General features: G+C 42.4%; 1 protein-coding gene across 1 annotated transcript in view; it reads left to right on the top strand.

The window, feature by feature from the left end:
• UBA2 (ubiquitin like modifier activating enzyme 2) overlaps positions 1 to 13491 on the top strand; it is a 41537-nt gene extending 28046 nt beyond the window's left edge. Inside the window, exons 13-17 of the mRNA XM_030820214.1 lie at positions 3522 to 3677; positions 5212 to 5308; positions 8771 to 8876; positions 11676 to 11812; positions 12639 to 13491. Of these exons, the coding sequence (XP_030676074.1) occupies positions 3522 to 3677; positions 5212 to 5308; positions 8771 to 8876; positions 11676 to 11812; positions 12639 to 12820 (678 nt within the window). The 3' untranslated portion in view covers positions 12821 to 13491. The remainder of the gene's footprint in view (positions 1 to 3521; positions 3678 to 5211; positions 5309 to 8770; positions 8877 to 11675; positions 11813 to 12638) is intronic.
• The last annotated feature ends 1500 nt before the right edge of the window (positions 13492 to 14991 follow it).

The raw sequence follows: 14991 nt of genomic DNA, 5'->3' as shown, positions 1-14991 counted from the left end.
CAGTCATTCTCCTGTTGAGTCATTCTTTTCAATTTTATTTTATAGTTTTTGATAATGTCAATGTCTGAGATCTTTATGGGTGAGTCTACTGTCATTTCTGCTATTTCTCTTAGTGCTTTGCTTGTATGGTTTATGATTTTTTTAAAACTGGATGTGTATTAGAATTGTGTTTGGTAATTCTTTAGGGACTCATTGTAGATGTATTTCTTCAGAGAGCATTTGTGGTTATTATATTTGGGTGCTTGGGGCACTGCCAATACAGGACTACTTTTAAATTAGGATTTTCAGTACATATGTATTCAGACCACAAACCTGCACGTGCCCTATGTTATTGTCATGAATTATATGGGAAGATAACTCCTCCCCCTCCACTAAGCACCAAGTTTAAGATCATTTCTATGGAGAAAGTATTTTTCTCCTCTCTTTTCAGGTCCTTGGTTTGTGTAAGGGTCTCCTATTCTAAGAGTTCCTACCTTAGTGGTGGGTGGGGTAGGTGTATCTCTTAAGACTAACACTACTTGGATGTTCTCTTTGGATTCCTTCCTTCGATGTTGTGTCTGCAGACACTTCACTTTCTTACCAGCTCAAGAAGGCTTCCTAGGAAATACTAGCCAATACTTTTACTGTTGTTTAGGTTCTCCTTTTTATTGTTGAAATAAAAAGACCTATTTACCTTCAGAAATTTCAAAAAATATCTAGTTTGCAGTTTGGTACTGTTATTTTGCAGTGTCGTTGATGCACACTTACTTTTCTTTTTTCTTTTGAGACGGAGTCTAGCTCTGTTGCCCAGGCTGGAGTGCAGTGGTGCAATCTTGGCTCACTGCAACCTCCGCCTCCCAGGATCAAGCGATTCTCCTGTCTCAGCCTCCTGAGTAGCTGGGATTAAAGGCGCACACCACCATGCCAGCTAATTTTTGTATTTTTAATAGAGGTGGGGTTTCACTATGTTGGTCAGGCTGGTCTCGAACTCCTGACCTCATGATCTGCCCACCTCGGCCTCCCAAAGTGCTGGGATTACAGACATACAGGCATGAGCCACTGCGCCCGGCCCTTTTTTTAAAAAAAAAAAAAAAAAAAAAACAAAAACAGACGGGGTCTTGCTGTGTTGTCCAGGTTGGTCCTGAACTCCTGGGCTCAAGCAGTCCTCCCACCTTGGCCTCCCAAAGTGCTGGGATTACAGGTGTAAGCCACTGCACCTGGCCCGATGTGCTCTTTTTTTTCTTTTTTGAGGCGGAATCTTGCCCTCACCCAGGCTGGAGTACAGTGATGTGATCTTGGCTCACTGCAACCTCCACCTGCTGGGTTCCAGCGATTCTCCTGCCTCAGCCTCTTGAGTAGCTGGGATTACTGGCACATGCCACCACACCTGGCTAATTTTTGTATTTTTAGTAGAGATGGTGTTTCACCATGTTGCCCAGGTTGGTCTCAAACTCCTGGCCTGAAGTGATCCGCCCTCCTCAGCCTTCCTGAGTGCTGGGATTTCAGGCGTGAGCTACCGCTCCCAGCCTCGATGCACTCTTAAAATATTTTATTTTCATGAAATTTCAGTTTGAAGGAACAGAATCAAGTTGCCCAGTCTGCCATCCTGATTTAGTTTTCTATTTAAACTTTTATTGTATATGTTACATTTTTAATTTCTAAGAACTTTATTTTTTGGTATCTTTTTTTCTGAGATGGAGTTTTGCTCTGTCACCCAGGCTAGAGTGCGGTGGCGCGATCTCGGCTCAGTGCAACCTCCACCTCCCAAGTTGAAGTGATTCTCCTGCCTCGGCCTCCCCAGTAGCTGGGACTACAGGCGGGCGCCACCACGCCTGGCTAATTTTTGTAGTTTTAGGAGAGACAGGGTTTTACCATGTTAGCCAGGCTGGTCGTGAACTCCTGACCTCAGGTGATCTGCCTGCCTTGCCCTCCCAAAGTGCTGGAATTACAGGAGTGAGCCACCGCTTCTGGCCGATATCCAGTTTTTAAATTATTTTTCAATTTTTTTTATAGCAGCCTGAAGCTGTAGTATCCCTTTGAGCTCACCAACAGTACTAATTACTGAACTTATTAAAATGTCTGTTATTTCCCATCACATCCTTCCGGTTTCTTTGCCTGCTTAGCTCCATGCCACTCTTGGACTATTAATAGTAATATACCTGGCCAGGCACAATGGCTCACACGTGTAATCCCAGCTCTTTGGGAGGCCGAGGCGGGCGGATCACCTGAGGTCGGAAGTTCGAGACTAGCCTGACTAACGTGGAGAAACCTGGTCTCTGCTAAAATAAATAAATAAATATATATATAAAATTAGCTGGGCGTGATGGTGCATGTTTGTAATCCCAGCTACTCAGGAGGCTGAGGCAGGAGAATCACTTGAACCTGGGAGGTGGAAGTTGTGTTGAGCCGAGATTGCGCCATTGCACTCCAGCCTGGGCAACAAGAGCAAAACTCTTGCCTCAAAAAAAAAAAAAAAAGAAAAAAAATAATAATAATATATTTGGATTTCACTTTTTTACATTTGCAAATGAATTCCAGCCTGGATTAATGTTAGCCCAGGTATTAATAGTGGTAGCAGTTGCTTTTATTATTGTCAGTTTCCCTTAGCACACTTACCTTCCCGGTGAAGCCCCAAATCAAACAAATCTTTCTCCCTTTGTAGCCTGCTTGGCCTGGGCAGTTTGCTTCTAGCCCTTCCACCTACCAGTATTCATTGTACAGAGAAACTATTTTACAGAGGAGGGCTTTAGTGTCTCTTGAGGGATTTAGTTCTGTATTCTCAGGGGAATCCGTAGAGTACTCCTTTAGAATTCATTCCTCTTAGCGGACTCAACACTACATTGTAGTCACAAGATAAAGGTTTGTGTCTCAGCTTCTTGTCTTCTGACATTGTTGTTTCTGTTGGATCTTGCTAGTGTTTTCTAAACTTTAGTAGTAGCAGGAGCTTGGAGCTTTTCTTAATTTCAATGTAATTTGTATATTTGCCTTGGTTCTTAATTTTTTTTTGTTTAGTATTAGAGAAATGGTAAATAGGTACAGAAATACATTTTTTCCCCTCATTATATAAATGTTATTATAATCAGAAAATTTGGGAAGGCAGTGACGTTGATTCTAGACATCTGTGAAAGGCACTGTCGTTAACTGGAGAAATCAGTGTGTTGGTCTTGTCAGGAGATTGCTTGGTTGATAAGAATAGCCTCAGGGAGGGACACCAGCTGCTGATACAATGATGGCACCACAGATGAACATGCCTGTGCCCTTACTCTTGCCAAATTAGGTTGCAGAAGAACGTGGAGTCTTATATAATACAAGGAGATGTCTTTTCAGCAAGCCTAGCAAGCCTAGCCTTTAGCTGATTAGAAAAGAAGGTTGAAAAACCAGGCTCCTAAAAAGGTCATGATTTTCCTGATCCATTTTGCCATCTGGAAGGGAATTTTTAAGTCATTTTTTGTTGGATATCTGGTAAACGAGATTTTAGATTGTATGGTGTATAAAATTATAGCACACGTTTCTGATTTCTGCCTGTTATTTCTCCTCCAAAGATTTTTTTGAATAAACAACCAAACCCAAGAAAGAAGCTTCTTGTGCCTTGTGCACTGGATCCTCCCAACCCCAATTGTTACGTATGTGCCAGCAAGCCAGAGGTGACTGTGCGGCTGAATGTCCATAAAGTGACTGTTCTCACCTTACAAGACAAGGTCAGTGCAAGGCCTGGGTCTCTTTTCCTTTTGCTTTTACAGTATTACTGTGATAACAAGCAAACACTAGCTAGTGACTCTGAAAAGGTCCGACTGCAGAGATGTGTTGCTGTGATTTCCTGGGTTATTTTGCCTTCTGGATTCCTGCAGGCTCTTCTGTCTGTGGTTCCAGAATAAGTGCCTCACATTCCCAGAATGGAGTAGGAGTATTTGACTGGAATCTGCAGCACAGTGGTGGCACAGTATCACAGCAAGCAGAGGACTTCTTTGCTCTTTGCTTCCCAGGCAGTGGGTAAATTCTGTATTTTTTGACAAATAACAGGTATCCTTGAATGGTCCTCACTATGGCAGTGAGCACATAAGTATTTGCATGCAGTGCAAAGTTTGCATTTCCAGTAGAGGAAAGCCCCAGTTACCAGCTTTGTATTAAAGGGTATAAGTAACTTGCAGAGTTTTGGTTTCTCTGCATGTTGGACAGTGCCCATTCCCAGCAAATTAGGGGGCTTTTGTTATTTCTGAGTTGAGGCTAAGTGGTGGTGTACACTTATCTAATATGACCTGATTCTGATATGGTAAGTTAGTCCCTGAGGGCATAGGGCATTTGCACACCTGGATTCACCTCTGGAGCTGAAGTGAGGGAAGAAATGGGGGTTTAGGACATGGTCTGGTCCTTAAGTTCCTGTTAAATTGGCTAGATTTGTGTATTAGGGGAGGTTTTCTTTTTTTATGACCCAAAAGTGTCACTTTCCACTTTAGGATCACTTCCTATTGTTCTCTGGTTGTGACCATCATAATGCTACATATTTACATGCCTCTTGAGAGAGGAGGAAGCGGCCCTTCTCAAATAGCAGTGCTGCCTGATTGGGAATGGCCTTTCTTCCAGAAACTGGTTAGGCAGGACGGATTGATTTGAGCTTATGGTTTGGTCAAGGAAGTGGCAGGTACAGCAGTGGGTGGTTGCCCCAGTTTCTTTTCTAGGAAATAATTATCTTTGATATCTTCTGATTCTTGAGCTTAAAGGTAATTCCTCTATTTGTAGATTCTTAGAGTTCCTCCTTTCTTTTTTCCCTCTTTCTTTTTTAGGAGCTGGTAGGATTTAACAGAATATTATCACTTCTCTAAATGCATGGAACGGGGAGCCTTATCTGAGAGTCAGGTTAATGAGAAATGATTCCATCTATCAAACCCCTGCCGTTACAGGGTTGGCACAGAGACTGAAATGAAATATGTCAAGTGTGTGTAGCTCACTACCTAATCTGCAGGGAAAGACAAAGTAGCAAGAGCCAGCCAGGGAGTTCCTAGTCCCCTGTTGGGATGAAGTTGGATCTGATCTGCATCAGTGGTCAGATGTGGGGATGGAACTCCGGTGAATCCCCACGGCTTTCCTGCTTGCTCTAAGGGATCTTGAAGAGTGACTTTGCCGGTTTCCAATAAATAGAAGGGGAAAGTAAGAGCCTTTATAGAAGTCTAGGATTTCTTATGATCTTTAATTACCTACGTTAATATTTTGAATCCCTTTTTTTTTTTTTTGTAGATAGTGAAAGAAAAATTTGCTATGGTAGCACCAGATGTCCAAATTGAAGATGGGAAAGGAACAATCCTAATATCTTCCGAAGAGGGAGAGACGGAAGGTATCATACATTGTATTTATTCACTCCTCTCATTGAGGAGACTGCTTGAAGAGTGCACATTAGTTGATTCATTTACTGTATATGATATTCAGTATTACAGAGAGTGGCAGTGTTTGGTCATGGAGGTGCTCTTTCAAGGTGACATTGCTGGGGGTCATCACACTTCCATGTTTGGGAACTCCATGTCAGACATTTTCAGTGACTGCAGTGCTCTTGTCCACTTCCAAGGAACCTCCTTGCCGGTATCATGGATCCTGGGAGCTAACCTTGTGATGAGAAGACTGTTCTGTCTGTCAAATCACAGTGGGGACGGTTCTAAGGCGTTTGGAGATTTTTCTCCAAGAGTGGGGAAGCCTTGGTAGCCTGTTCCTACTATATAGCAAAAAGATTATTGAAATTCAGTGCCCGGTTTTGGCTTTCTGATCTTTCCTTTCAAAAGGTCAAGCAGTTCATCCCTTTTGCTAATGCATTTGCTATACAAGGTACAATATATTTGATTCTGTTGAAGCTTTCATAGTAAGGATTGCGTCGTAGTTATTCCTCCTTCAGACTATACTCGTTGATCCCATACCTCCTTGGTCACTTTTTTAGCTCATTTCTTGAGTTGCTGTTCTCGTTTTTCCATGTCCCAGTTTTTGCCAGTGTGCCGTTATTTTCAAAGGTTCTAGGCCTTGTGTTTTCCCTGTATATTGACTTAATTCATACCTATTTGTCTATTGGTCATTTATTCATACTTTGTGAGGTCCTGATGGCGATTCAGATGTTAAGCCTTCTTTAAATTCAGGTTTAGTGTCAGGGTTCTTGTTGGTTGTAGTTGCTTGCTGAGAAATTGTTTGGGCTGTTAGGTCATGTGTAATTGGAGGCCATGTTTTGGCTGTGTGGTGCTCTATTTTAGGAGTCTACTTGAGTATTCAAGCCTCATTCTAGCCAGCTGACTTAAAAAAATGTTTGTTTGTGATTATTTGCTGTCCCTTAGTTGTAGCCAGCTCTTTCAAATGCTAGCTTAAAAATGGAAACTGGTCAGGAATCTCAGTGGCTTCAGTGTGACCCTTCTGTACAGAATACATGTGGTATGGAGGGTGAGACAGCACTTACCAGAATATGTGTGGAGTCCTCTATGACAGGCATAGTTTTGGATATTCATAAGTCAAGGATGAATAAGACAACAGACCTTGGCTTGAAGTGCCTTGCAGCCTGGAAGGAGAAGGGAGATTGTCAACAGCTGGATTCAGCATAGTCCAAGGAAAAGTGTAGAAAAAGTGTGTACACAGTACAAATCTAAGGAAAGTATATTCAGCTTTGTGAAAGGGAGGGGGAGTAATAGGAAAGGGAGTACTCTTGGGTCAGTTTTTGAAGACGTAGTAAGGACTCCCTGGACAAAGAAGAGAACATTTAGACAGAATGAACATCTGTCTACAAAGGTGTGAACTTGTGAAACAACCTAAACTGCCTTGGGAGTGGCCCATTGTTTGGTTTCACTGGAAGTCAGGGTGCTGAGGGGTTGGCCGCAGTGGTAAGGTTGAAGTCTTTCTTGTCATATGTGCAGTGTTTGTCTTCCTCCTCTCCCTTGACTCCTACCCTCCAGAGGAAGGGGCAGTATTTCACTGCCACCTGCCACCAGGGTTTAAACAGGGGAGTAGCAGGGAGCTAGTTAGGGAGGAGGGGATTGAGGGATTTTTACTAAGGCAGAGGCGGGTGATAGATTTGAGATCTATCTGAGATCTGAGCAAAGTCAGAACTTGGAGCCCAGTTGAGGAATAGTATTACAATGTTAGCAGCGTTGTTAGGTGAGCGCAAGACTTCACAGGTGATGCTAATTCACCAAAATGTGAACCCCCATTAACTGGTTTTCCTTTTGAATGTGATGGTTCCAAGAGGTTTGCAGTCAGTGGAGATGTGTGAAAGGGCCTGGAGGTGGAAATCTGGGTAAGAATGTCAAGGGCATTCCTGGTAGATTAAAATGGTAAAGCAAGCAACAGATCTGGAAAAGAACTAGGAGAAACTGTTAGTATTTTCCGGGTGTCAATGTAGGGAAAGCCTTTCTAAGCGTTTTCCTTATAAACAATGAAATAAATGTTTAAAAGCCAAAAAAAAAGGGGGGGGATTGAAAATTGAGATTATATAGAAAATTGGGCTTGGTGCGCTCACACCTCTAATCCTAGCACTTTGAGGGGCCAAGGCGGGCAGATCACTTGAGGCCAGGAGTTTGAGACCAGCCTGGCCAACATGGTAAAACCTCATCTCTTGTAAAAATACAAAAATTAGGCCGGGCATTGTAGCTGTAATCCCAGCACAAGGGAGGCCGAGGTGGGTGGATCACCTGAGGTCAGGAGTTGGAGACCAGCTTGGCCAATATGGCGAAACCCCCTCTCTACCAAAAATACAAAAATCAGCCAGGCATGGTGGGGGGAATGCATTTAATCCCAGCTATTCAGGAGGCTAAGGCAGGAGAATCGCCTGAACCTGGGAGGTGGAGGTTGCAGTGAGCCAAGGTGGTGCCACTGCACTCCAGCCTGGACAACAGAGTGAGATTCTGTCTCAAAAAAAAAAAAAAAAAAAAAAATTAGTTAGGCATGGTGGTGCACACCTGTAGTCCAAGCTATTCTGGAGGCTGAGGTAGGAAGACTGCTCAAGCCCGGGATGCACTCTGGCCTGCACGATACAGTGAGACCCTGTCTTAAAAAAAAAAAAATTTTAATGGCGAAAAGTTTTCAGAATTTCTCAGTTTGGTCCCCTTGAAGGAGTTTCGGTAGTTAAGTGTTTTAAGACTGAATTCCCAGTGTTTTAATGTTTTAGGGTGCTAGGGCCTCCATAACAAATACCACAGCCCAGGTGGCTTAAACAACAGAAGTTTACATTCTCACAGTTCTGGAGGCTGGAAGACCAAGATGAAGGTGCTGGCAGGTTTGTTTTATTTTAAAGCCTCTCTCCTTTGCTTGTGGATGGCTTCCTTTCTGTTGTGTCACATATCCTTTTCTCTAGGGGTGCACATCCCTGATGTCTCTGTCCAGATTTTGGGATTGATTGATTGATTGATTGATTGGAGACAGAGTCCCAAAAATTTTTTTTGCTGCTTTGTTGCCTAGCAGGCTGGAGTGCAGTAGTGCAACCACACGCCTCAGTGTAACTCCTGGGCTTCAGGAATCAATCCTGCCCTGGCCTCCCAAAGTACTGAGATTATAGATGTGAGCCACTGTGCCTGCCTTCCTCCTCCTATAAGGACATCAGTCAGATCAGATTAGAGCCTACCCTACTTGCCCATTTAAATTTAATCATTCCTTTAAAAAGTCCTATCTCCAAATACAATCAGATTCTGAGATAGTGGGGATTAGGGTTTCAACCTTTGGATTTTGGTGAACAGGACACAATTGAGCCCATAACAGAGGTTTATCTTTTTAAAAAATGAACCTGACTGCTCTATGAAGATGTAACTGAAGTATCTAAATTATTCATGTTTCCTAGCTAATAATCACAAGAAGTTGTCAGAATTTGGAATTAGAAATGGCAGCCGGCTTCAAGCAGATGACTTCCTCCAGGACTATACTTTATTGATCAACATCCTTCATAGGTAAGAGCTATTAATATTTTAATTGTAAGAAATTATTCAAATATATAAACTTTAGACAAAATGGAGGAAAAGTGTTTTCTTATCCTTAAACCCTGCTGTTCATTTGAAACTGTATAGTATATTTGGTCAAGTTGGTCACTGAGTTCCGTGATGTTTGACCTACAGAAAAATTTGAGGATTCAGTAAATGGCGGGGTGTGGTGGCTCACGCCTGTAATCCCAGAATTTTGGGAGGCTGAGGCAGGCGGATCACCTGAGGTCAGGAGTTCGAGACCAACCTGGCCAACATGGTGAAACCCTGTCTCTGCTAAAAATACAAAAATTAGCCGGGCATAGTGGCAGGCACCTGTAGTCCCAGCTACTTGGGAGGGTAAGGTAGGAGAATCCCTTGAACCCAGGAGGTGGAGGTTGCAGTGAGCTGGGATCGCGCCATTGCACTCCAACCTGAGCGACGGAGTGAGACTCCAACTTAAAAAAGAAAACAAATCCAGATATAAAAGAAATAAGCAAAAAATGTTTAAGAGTAACTGTCATCAGTGGTGGCTGATCAGAAAGACCTAGAGTCCAGGTGTTTGAATAGTTTAAACAGAGGCGAATTCATTATGGTAATTGAACTGGAATAAAATTATTAATTATTTTTCAAGGTTCTCTAGAAAAAAGAAATATTTCTCCCATAAAACAAATCATTTCGTTTGTGATTTTGTGGCAATAACAAAAGAATATTGGGAATTGTCTATACTGGCCGGGCATGGTGGCTCACACCTGTAATCCCAGCATTTTGGGAAGTCGATCACCTGAGGGTGGATCACCTGAGCTCAGGAGTTTGAGACCAGCCTGGCCAAAGGCTGGTGGTGGCGCACGCCTGTAATCCCGGAAACTTAGGAGTCAGAGGTTGCTGTGAGCCAAGATTGCGCCATTGCACTCCAGGCTGGGTGACAAAAGCAGAACTCCATCTCAAAAAAAAAAAAAAAGAATTGTCTGTACAGATTCCTGAGTCTATAGTCTATAGCACAGTTAAGATAGACATGGTCCCCTACTCTGATATATTCATGTATTGACCAGGGTGCATTTTTGTTCCACATGGTGGAACTGCGCCTGACTTGGGATTTTTGGGTAGCATCTAACAAACATAAAGGGTTTAGTGGTGCTGCCACCTGCATCCAGTTATTTTGTCAATATTTTCATGAGTATACAAACATGCATAGTGTTGGTGTGGTTATTTGGAGAGAACTGCATTTCATACTTTGTTTATAAAAAGCATAAAATGACAGGAAGGAGGCCAGGTACGATGGCTCATGTCTGTGATCCCAGCACTTTGGGAGGCTGAGGCAGGTGGATCACGAGGTCAGGAGTTCAAGACCAGCCTGACCAACATGGTGAAACCCCATCTCTACTAAAAATACAAAAATTAGCTCGGTGTGGTGGCACGTGCCTGCAATCCCAGCTACTCAGGAGGCTGAGGCAGGAGAATTGTTTGGACCTGGGAGCCGAGTTTGCAGTGAGCCAAGATTGCGCCATTGCACTCCAGCCTGGGTGACAGAGGGAGACTCCGTGTCAAAAAAAAAAAAAAATGACAGGAAGGACTGAATGTGAGTTATTAGTAAGTAGTGTATTTCACAGTTATATAATGGAGTCAAAGTGGTCCTGCTTCAGTTGGACACTAGTTAGATGTAAGTGGCATGCTTGTTTTCACTTGTGAAAGAAGAGACAGTGGAAGGACATGTACAATAAAGTGGAAATACTACATAGTATGTAAAAGAGGAGGCATAATTAGGGTTTTTAATAATATTTTTTAGCTCTCTGGGAACAGAACCCCACTCCTTAAAACATGTATGTCTTTTGTTTGACTTACATGTTTTTGATGTTTTTGGGAGTTCATGTACAGAAGCATGGTGTACCTTGTAAAGATGGGGGGGACCCAGAAATCATGTAGTTCTGCCCATAAGACACCACATTACTATAGTTAAGATCACATTGTAGGCCGGGTGCGGTGGCTCACACCTGTTATCCCAGCACTTTGGGAGGCTGAGACGGGTGGATCACAGGCTCAGGGGTTCAAGATCAGCCTAGCTAGTATGGTGAAACCCTGTCTCTACTAAAAATACAAAAAAAATTAGCTGGGCATGGTGGCGCACCTATAGTCCCAGCTGCTTGGGAGGCTGAGGCAGAAGAATAGCTTGAACCTGGGAGGCAGAGGTTGCAGTGAACTGAGATCACGCTACTGCACTCTAGCCTGGGCGACAGAGTGAAACTCCATCTCAAAAAAAAGAAAAAAAGAAAAAGATCACATTGTAAGTAGAGGATATAGAAATCTTTTTTTGGCATAGTAGCTGAAGAAAGAATGTCTAAGAGTTGCTTTAGGCCACTGAGTTTTGGACCCAGTTTTATGCTTTAGCAATAAAAGTTATTTACTGTTTTAAAGAAACAAAAAACCAAAACCTTGCCCTGATTTGAAAGTGCATGTAGAGTTTTTGATTATCACAGAAATTTGTTGTGTACCGTCTTTTTTATTATAAGTTTAGCTCTTTGAAAATTAGAATCCAAGGTGGGTATGGTTGGCTCACGCCTGTAATCCCAGCACTTTAGGAGACCAAGGTGGGAGGATGGCTTGAGCCCAGGATTTCAAGACCAGCCTGGGCAACATTACGAGACCCTATCTTTAATTTTTTTTTATTAAAAAAAATTAGAATCCACATATTTGGTGTGTACATAGTGTATGCTGTGAGGAACAACAGGATTTCTCTGGTGCTCCTTTGCTTTGTAAATAGTCATAGCAGTGACCTGTGTGATTCTCCTGCAGTGAAGACCTAGGAAAGGATGTTGAATTTGAAGTTGTTGGTGATGCCCTGGAAAAAGTGGGGCCCAAACAAGCTGAAGATGCTGCCAAAAGCATAACCAATGGCAGTGATGATGGAGCTCAGCCCTCCACCTCCACAGGTGAGTATGGCTCTAGCCAGCAGGTTTTTAAATACCCACTTGGCTCTAGTGTTCTCTTGAGAATTTTGGAGATGAACATTCAGATTATGGCCTGGGTCATTGGTTCATAACCTGTTTTTTTTCCCCTCACTGAAATTAGAAAGGTCCATCATCCTCCTTTGAGGAAGAGACTATCCGGTAGATTTTCCAAAATCATAATTTGAAATGTACATTTATTGATTCTCTACTGTGGGTAGGTTTCCAAGGTTACAGCCATGAGTAAGATATTCTGCCTTTGATTTTGTTGGACGAGGAGATAAAACCACCTTTAGTATCAGTTCTGCATTGGGGATGGTTCCTGGCTTCATCCTCTGCTACTATGTAAGCTTGGGAAGTCATTCACTGAGTTTCCTTTCCTGGAAAGCAGATAATCATGTGATCTTCTTTATAGGGTTGTGATGATTAAATGAGTTGTCATATGCACAGTGCTCAGAACAGTTCCTGGCACATTGTAAGTGCTGTATTGTTGTTATTGTTACCACTACTACCATTATTAGAATATGTACCCTCTGCTTTTCTATTGGAGAATGTAGAGGTAGAGTCAAGGATGTGTATGAGTCCTTTGAGTTACATAATGTTTGTCACAATTTTTTGTTTTGATTAGAATATAAATAGGTTCTTATCATATAAAACATTTAAAACAGTATGTAAATACGTAATGTGTAAAGTGAAAATGCAGCCATTCTTGTTTGGTGTATATTAGAAGAGTCAGCTTTCACTTATAGAAAATACTGGTGAGCACAAGTAACTCCCATGCTTTTACCCATTTTCTTTTTTCTGAAATAAGCTCAAGAGCAAGATGATGTTCTCATAGTTGATTCGGATGAAGAAGATTCTTCAAATAATGCCGATGTCAGTGAAGAAGAGAGAAGCCGCAAGAGGAAATTAGATGAGAAAGAGAATCTCAGTGCAAAGAGGTCACGTATAGAACAGAAGGAAGAGCTTGATGATGTCATAGCATTAGATTGAACAGAAATGCCTCTAAACAGAACCCTCTTACTATTTAGTTTATCTGGGCACAACCAGATTGTTATGTCCTTTGTTCCAAAGGGAAAAAATTGACACCAGTGACTTGAAAATGATTCTGCTCCCTTTGAAAGCATTCATTTTGCTAGAACTGTTAGACACATTGCAGTATGCTGTATTGAAAGTAGGAATATAGTTTTAAAAACCCTTTGAACAAAGTGTGTGCATAACCAGTCATGAGATAAAACAACACAATGCATGTTGCCTTTTTAATGTAAATACCCTTAGGTATCATTAATAGTTTCAAAATATTGTGGTTTAGTAAAGTTGATACCTGGTTATAAATATTATGCCTTTATTTTTGGCTAGAAGAAGAATTATTTTTAGCCTAGATCTAACCATTTTCATACTCTTAACTGATTGAAACAGATTCAAAGAAGTATCAAGTGCTATGCATTGAAACTTGTTTTTAAATGTAAAATGGCACTATGTATATTAATGTAAAACAATGTTAATTTACTCAAGTTTTCAGTTTGTACTGCCTGGTATGTCTGTGTAAGAAGCCAATTTTTGTGTATTGTTACAGTTTCAGGTTATTTATATTCGATGTTTTGTAAAACTCAAATAACGACTATACTTATGGACCAAATAAATGGCATCTGCATTCTTGTTACACATGCCTGCACAGTTTCTGTTTCTGCTGCCTTATATCTACTGCAGGAATGCCAAATTCTTTCCATTAAAAAAAGAACTCAGCCGGGCATGGTGGCTCACACCTGTAATCCCAGCACTTTGGAAGGCTGAGGCCGGTGGATCACCTGAGGTCAGTAGTTCAAGACCAACCTGGCCAACATAGTGAAACCCCATCTCTACTAAAAAAAAAAAAAATTAGCCGGGCCTGGTGGCAGGCACCTGTAATTCCAGCTACTCAGGAGGCTAAGGCAGGAGAATTGCTTGAACCCGGGAGGCAGAGGTTGCAGTGAGCCAAGATTGTGCTATTGCACTCCAGCCAGGGCGACGAGTGGAACTCCATCTCAAAAAAGGTTCGGAAGATCTCCACTGTTTGCCAAAGATGAGTACTTTCTTTTCTTTTTTCTTGGAGACTTCACAGGTAGGAAGAGTACTTTCTAAAAGCTCTCCCTGCGTGTGGTGGTGGTGCACATCTGTGTTCCAGCTACTCAGGAGGCTGAGGCAGGAGGATGGCTGGAGCCCAGAAGTTCAAGGTCAGTCTGGGTAACAGCAAGATCCTGTCTCTAAAAAATAAGTAAATAAAAGAAAGCATTTAATGGCAGTGGGTTTTTTGTTTGTTTTTGAGATGAAGCCTCACACTGTCATCTGGCCTGGAGTGCAGTGGTGCGATCCCGGCTCACTGCAACCTCCGCCTCCCAGGTTCAAGTGATTCTTCTGTCTCAGCCTCCCCCGTAGCTGGGATTACAGGCACCCACCACCACACTCAGCTAATTTTTTTGTATTTTTAGTAGAGATGGGGTTTCACTATTGTTGGCCAGGCTGGTCTCAAACTCCTGACCGCGTGGTCCGCCTGCCTCAGCCTCCCAAAGTGCTGGGATTACAGGCGTGAGCCACCGTGCCTGGCCTAATGGCAGTGTTTTTAAAATTTGGATTGTCAGCAGTTGGCCTTTGTTGAGAAAGTGTGTGACTTTGCCCAAGCCCAGTAACTTGGAGCCTTGGATTTGAGATGCTGGAGAGGGAGTCCTCCCCGCTTTTTGCAGTGTTTGTCTGGGTTGTCCCCTGGTTTACCAAAGTCCATTTTGAATGTACCATCCCCAGCCCAATTCCAGCCTACAGATAGTGCCACACCGCCAGTAGGTGGAGTAGCACTGTCTTCCTGGTCCTGGACCTCAGAGGGCTTTGCCTCTTAGGGTACTCTTATCACTCAGAGATGGGCCTTGAGTTTTCAGAGAACAGAAACCCATTAAGCTGTTTCCCCTATTGTATTCATGTGCCCTTTGTGTTTCTGGCAATAATTTCTTTTATATTTCAACTAAATTTTAAATTTCTAATTCATGTATTGTTCTACTTTGTGTAATTCATACTGTACCATTCAGCTTATTAACCATTACTCCTTGTTTTCCACCATTTGTAAATTCAGCATATCACCAGAGCTTTCAGAGAAACCATGTTGAAGACTGGGTGTGGTGGCTCACACCCATAAG

Source organism: Nomascus leucogenys, chromosome 10 (genome assembly GCF_006542625.1).
Source record: "Nomascus leucogenys isolate Asia chromosome 10, Asia_NLE_v1, whole genome shotgun sequence".
Classification (NCBI taxonomy): Eukaryota; Metazoa; Chordata; class Mammalia; order Primates; family Hylobatidae; genus Nomascus; species Nomascus leucogenys.
This window is presented reverse-complemented; position numbering and strand designations above follow the sequence as displayed.